General features: G+C 65.1%; 2 protein-coding genes across 2 annotated transcripts; both read right to left on the minus strand.

The window, feature by feature from the left end:
- Positions 1-2,029: 2,029 nt before the first annotated feature.
- Positions 2,030-3,820, minus strand: MNEG_12504 (hypothetical protein; the record flags this gene model as incomplete). The annotated part of the gene is made up of 4 exons (XM_014039023.1): positions 2,030-2,693; positions 2,893-3,031; positions 3,264-3,407; positions 3,733-3,820. 4 exons carry the CDS (start codon positions 3,818-3,820, stop codon positions 2,030-2,032), a joined length of 1,035 nt encoding a protein of 344 aa, XP_013894477.1.
- A 1,004-nt stretch (positions 3,821-4,824) lies between these two features.
- MNEG_12505 (hypothetical protein) lies at positions 4,825-5,716 on the minus strand (the record flags this gene model as incomplete). The annotated part of the gene is made up of 2 exons (XM_014039024.1): positions 4,825-4,894; positions 5,145-5,716. 2 exons carry the CDS (start codon positions 5,714-5,716, stop codon positions 4,825-4,827), a joined length of 642 nt encoding a protein of 213 aa, XP_013894478.1.
- Between the last annotated feature and the right edge of the window lie 342 nt (positions 5,717-6,058).

A 6,058-nucleotide genomic window follows, 5' to 3' on the forward strand; every position in this document is an offset into this window, starting at 1 on the left:
ACGAGGCGGCCTGGCCGCGAACTTTTTTGGTGGCGGGATGGTGGCGGTCGCGGTGGTGGCCCGTCAATACCTTCGCCTCGCGCTCGTCGGGGCCGCGGTGCTTGTGATTGCTGTCAGAGCAATAGGCAGGACAAATGAGACGTGGCGGGCTGAGTATCAACATGATTATGCCAGCACGTTTTTATATATTTTCATCTCCGAGCTGTAGCCGAGGTTGCTCTTTTTTCGGGCCCCGTCACTAGGGGGCCTGGCTTGACAAAGTTTGCATGGCAGGGTTTCAGGCAAGTATGAGGCACGACAAGCCAGCAGGGACATTTTAGCGGCGGATGCTGACAGGCAGCCATCCTGATTTCTGCACAAATTTTGGTGCATCAGCACGGTGGCGTGGTAACTCAAAGACAAGCAAATGCCAGATATGCATGCCGTGATCGCCGCACCCTCTCCGCAACTGTCAGCACACCGCAGAACGCCCGCAATCATGCCAATTGCGACACAAAAAGCGGTGCTGGAGCAGGGCGGCCCCCATGGTGTGTGTGTGCAATAGAAGGCCAGATGTTGTGTGAGGCGGCGGCGCGCACGCACCCAAACCCTCACACCGCAAGTGTGGCGCTGACCACTGTTGGCCGCATGTTGCTTCAGCCAGCACCACTCAGGCGTTGCGGTGTTGACGCTGCGGGTCGTGGCATGGCGCAGCAGGTGTTGGTGTTGCGCTGCAGTCCTGGTGCCTTCAACGCTTTGCCCTGTCCAGTAGGATGTTTGTCAATATTTGTGTGATCGCCACAACCCATGACTTCCCCTGTTGCCAGGCGAGCTGTCAGCGTGGCGGCCACCCCAAACCCCATTGTGTCGGGCTTGCATGGTCGTTCATGCTCATCGAGCCATTGGCTGAGCAGGGGCCAGCTCGACCTCGCCATAACCCTCACAGCCGCAAGGGCGCAGTGCCTGTCGAGGAGCATCGTGGGGGCTGCTGCTACCGACGGATACAGACAGATTATCAGCCACAGCCAGCGACCCACTCGCGGCGTGGGTCGAGCCCAGTGATCCCGTTCCAAGGCGCTGCGCAGCTGGCAGCGAACGAGGCAGCAGCGCCGGTGTACATGCTGCGCCAGGTACTTGCTTGCGGCATCCTGCCTTGACCTCTGCCGCTGTCGGCGGCATCATTAGCTTATCAGCTTGAACCATTCCCTGAACACTGGCCTGCGTGATGCACGCAGCAGCAGCCAGCAAGAAGCTCCACCGCAGCTGTGTCAAGCGGCACCTCTCAGGCACCACAAACATGTACTGGTTGTGTTGCAGTTGTGGTGATTTCATTTGCTTTGCACTCAGCAGACACATTGCTGATGCTGACATAAAAATTCATGGTGCTTTTTGCAATCACCGCAAGGGGGGGGGGGCAGCGCACAAGCAGTTGCCACGCTTATGAGTGGCTGGAACACATGGTCCCTGGGCTCGCCCCAGCAAAAGAGGGGGGACGAGTGCGCAAGAGGTGCACACCCGCATTTATAGTGCACTGGTGCCATGCTTATGCACGCGTAGCCTCTTGTGCAGTTTGACGTTTCATGAACAGGTGGGCAGGGAGCTGCGTTGTCGCACAGTGATGCACTAGGCGGTTGGGAATGGTTTGCTAGGCAGTGAAGATGGAAGGGCTGAGCAACGTGGGTCTGCGCTGTGCAGGCATGCAGACCGCAAGAGGCCCAGGTGCCGTAGTCATAAGTGCGCCTATCCAGCCGGCAGCCAGCCACACGCACACATGGCGCAGCAGGGCGCAGCCGTCCAGCTGTAGGTATGATCTCATGCCTGGTTGCAGTGATTCAAGGTGCCTTGAGCACATGAAAAGGTCAGCGGTCGGCTGCAGAAGGCAGCACAACCAATTCGTGGGCAGGGGGATGACCGAGTCCTTGACAAGCAATATCTGCACACTTTCTGGCCGCTTGAAGTCCCAGAGTGCATGTTGTTACGGCCGGTGCCGCCGCCGGGCTTGCGGTTGTCACCAGCCATGCTTTGACCGGATATTTTGACTGCAGCGGGATTAGCGGCCACCAGCTGGCCCCGCGCCCCTCTTGTACTTGCACACGTACTTCTGGCCCCCAGCGCCGTCGTCCTCCACACGCACCACCACACCGCCCTCGCACGCGCGCCGCGCCCCTGGCTGCTGCTGCGGAAGCGGCAGCTGCGCGGCCGCCGCTCCGTAATCTGCAGCTGGCGGCAGCTGCTGCTGCTGCTGCTGCTGCGGGGGGTAGGCCGCGCCGGCGGCGTACGCCGGGGGATACGCTGCCGCTGCTTGGAGGGGCTGCTGCTGGTAAGCCGCCGGCGCCTGCTGATAAGCAGCCTGCGCCTGCAGCTGCGAGGGATCCATCTGTGCACCCTCCTGCGCCGCATCCACCAGACCGGGCTGCCCCTGGCCCTGCCCCTGCGCTTGTGCCTGCGCCTGCGCCTGCGCCATTGCCGCCGCCGGCCCGACCGCCTCCTGCATGCCCTGCACAGTCACGGCCTGGTTTGGGTCCACCGGCCCCGCGCCCGCGCCCGCGCTCTTCACGCCGAAGCCGCCGGCGCCGGCGCTGGGGACGACGTTCCACCGGCCGTCAGCGCCGATGTTGATGTTGACCAGGCCGTTGAGCAGCCACAGGCCAAAGCCGGAGCCCTTGTTGACCGAGAGGTCCATTATGTTACCACCGCCCAGCTGGACGTTGTACCTGCAAGCGACAGGTAGGGCATAACAGGTGTTTGGGGCGGCAACGCATGACGGGGCGGTGATCGTGAACCACACAAATGATTTTGGCGTGGGAACAGCGAGTGTGGCTCCTCAGTACTGCGAGCTCACGGTTTGTTTGGCTGGCTGAAAAGCGTGCCCACCCCGCACCCAACGTCGCACGCCCCCCGGCGGCGCCTCACCCGCGCCCGTCGCGTGCGTAGCCGGCGCCGACCGCGTTGCCGACGGTGAACCCCGCAAAGTCCTGCGTCAGGTCAACCGCCACGGGCCCAAAGTCGAAGTGTGCACCGTACTCCTTGGACACGTCCACGTTGATGAAACCTGGCCCGAGGTTGCAGAGGAGATCGATTGGTCTGGGGCCATGTTCGTCGGACAGGAACGCCAGTGCAGGAGCAGGCAAGCATCAGGGAGGGTAATGAAGTTGGTGTGCGCGCGACGGCTGGAGGCGCCCGCATGAGGAGCGCGGGGACGGGCAGGAAGCGCGCGGCCCCATGCGCCGCCACTGTTTATCTGGTGGGCGTGATGCGACAGGCAGCCGGCCACCCGCTCCCACCTGGGATGTAGCCGGGGCCTTGGGGGTCGTAGTATCCATTTGCTGTGCCCCAGGGGTCACCGTAGAAAGAGTTGAAGCCGTTGAGGTCACCGGCGGCGCCGGGCGACTGCAGCAGCTGCCGGCTGGGGCCGGGCAGCGGCTTGGCTGCGTCGGGGCCAAGGGTGCGCGGCGCAGGCGCACAGGCTGTTTCGCTCAGAATTTACTTGTGCCGGGTTTTGTGTGGAGGAATATTGGGCCTTGCTTTGATCAGGGCGCAGGCATTGGGGGCGGCCACGCTCTTGCGATGGTCATTCACCCCAATTCCTGCCGGCCAACCCTGCAACGACGGCATGCAGTTCAAGTAGCTTTGCGGAAATCAGTCCACTAATTTCATGGATCTGCACAGGTAAACATCCCTATAAAAATGGAGCAGCAACGTATCGCTGATTTGATGTGCCGCCGTTGAGTTGAGTTGCGCGCCGCACCTCACCTGCTTGCGTCGGCCATGATGTCAGGCCAAACAACAGCACGCAAGTTGCAACCAAGTTAAGGTTGCGCATATGCGCTGCCGACGCCATGGAGGCTCTGGCCGCGGGAGCCCCAACACAAGCCGAATGTATCCGCTCCGCAAGGCGCAATGCGGAGTAAAATTTGGAGGTGGATAATGTTTTATGTTTGTTTTGAGTCGAATAACGCAACGTAACCGACGTCTGGCTTCGACTGATGGCGTGCGAGCCTGGGCAGCTGGTTGGCGAGCATTTACGAGGGAACCAGCCGCCCATGCAGGCAGAGCACGGTGACGCGTAGTGTTCAAGACGTAATACAGAAATCTGACGTATCATTTTGCCGCTCACACCTGGGCACGCCGTGGATAGCAGTGCCTTGTGGACTCGACTAATCCCGGACAGCGGCGCACCAACCTGGAAGACTGCACAAGACACTTCAAGTAGCATGACATTACACTGCTCCAGGGCTGGAGATACTGGTATGGTATCCCCTCATATCGCTGTTGACAGTGTGCAGGCTTTGGAAACAATGGGGTGGGGGTGGGGCGCCCCGCACGGATGCGGTCGGGCGGCCCCGCCAAGCTATGCCAGGCGGTGCACGCCGGCACCGGCGCCGGTGGGTCAAAATCGGGTTGCAGTTAGGAAGGTTTTTCAGTTCTGCAGGAGGCTCGCTCCCAGCGCTCACGCACACTGGGTCGGCGCGGGCGTGTGGTGCCCTGTTGCCCCGCCCGGGCGCAGGGCGGGCGATGCGTGCCGCGTTTTGGCCGGACGCAAGTTCAACGCAACGAGGGGCGGCGGACCGCACATCCAGCACAACTGATGCGCCAGCCGGCCCCTTCAACTCAGCGCGCAGCGGGCCGGCGCCCCTGCACCACCACTGGCGTCACGCCAATCTGTTGCAGCAGCGGCTGCTGCTTCTCCGCGGGGGCACTAAGGTGCCATGTCTATCATCCAGCCTGGCAGCCGTCCCATGAGAAGCCAAACCACCCACAGTGCATCCAGGCCGGGAAAGAAAAATGAGGCAGCAACGCATGGCGGAGGCGGCGGCGCTGCCGCCGGCCTGGCAGGCCGTGCGGTCAGGCCTCCCGGTGTGAGGGGCCGGCAAAGTTTACGTGAGAAAGGCGGCTTGGGGACGGGCGAGGCAGCCTGCGGCGTGTGGCGGGGGCGCGGGTTGTGACAGGGCAGGTTGATCCAGGAGTGGGTAGCAGAGATCGTGGGGCGGGCAGAGGCAGCGGACGGGCGACGGCGCATGCCTACACGGGTGCAGCGAGAAGAGCAGACGTCCCCACGCCGTTGCTCTGTGCGCGTCGCCCCCAAGAACTGCTCCCCTTCTCTCTGTTCCCCGATTTCGCCTTGCGCGCACGGATCCCCTCCTACCCACGCGCGCCCCCCGCACCTGGCTCCGCCGGGCGACGCCGGCCCGCCGCTCAGCACCATGCTCTGAAGCGCCGCCGCGGGGCTGCTCAGGCCCAGCGCGCCCGGCGCCGCGCCGGCCGGCACCTGCAGCGGCGGCGGCGCGAGCCCCAACAGATGCGCCTGCCCCTGCGCCGCGGCGGCCGCGCCCTGCAGCTGCTGCTGCAGCGCCGCCACCGCGGCTGCCGCCTGGCCGGCCGCGAGCTGCGCGTGAGCCTGCTGCGCCGCCTGCTGCGCCGCGAGCGCGGCGGCGGCCTGCGCGGCCTGCGCCGGCGCGCCCGCCGCGGCGCGCTTGAGCTGGGCGAGCAGCTGCTGCTGCGCCGCCGCCTGCTGCGTCTGCTGCGCGTGCTGCGCCGCGGCGTGCTGGTGTAGCTGCTGCGCCTGCAGGCCCTGCAGCAGGTCCCAGCCGGCGTCCCAGCCGCCCGGCGGCACCGGCTGCGGCAGGGGAGCCCCCCAGCCGCCGCCCAGGCCGCCCAGGCCGCCGCTGCCCAAGCCGCCGGCGCTGCCGAGCCGCGGGTCCAACTGGCCGTATGCTGCGGCTGCCAGCTGGCCCATCAGGCCGTCGTGCGCCGCGGCGGACGCCGCGCCGCCGCTGAGCTGGCGCTGCAGCAGCACGGCGGCCGCCTGCTGCTGCTGCTGCTGCAAGAGGGCGCTCGCCGCCGCCGCCACGTGCTGCTGCTGCTGCTGCTGCTGCTGCTGGAACAGCTGCTGTTGCTGCTGATGCGGCTGCCCGCCAGCCCCAATCCCGGCGTCAAAGCTGCCGCTCGCGCTCCGCGCTGGTGCCGCGCCGCACGCGGCCAGATTCTGCTGGCTGCCCCAGCACTGGCCGCCACTGGCCTGCGTCGCCAGCAGCGCCGCCGCGAAGTCGCCGGAAGCCTGCTGCTGCACCGCCGCAAC

This window comes from Monoraphidium neglectum, assembly GCF_000611645.1.
Source record: "Monoraphidium neglectum strain SAG 48.87 unplaced genomic scaffold scaffold03278, whole genome shotgun sequence".
Taxonomy (NCBI): Eukaryota; Viridiplantae; Chlorophyta; class Chlorophyceae; order Sphaeropleales; family Selenastraceae; genus Monoraphidium; species Monoraphidium neglectum.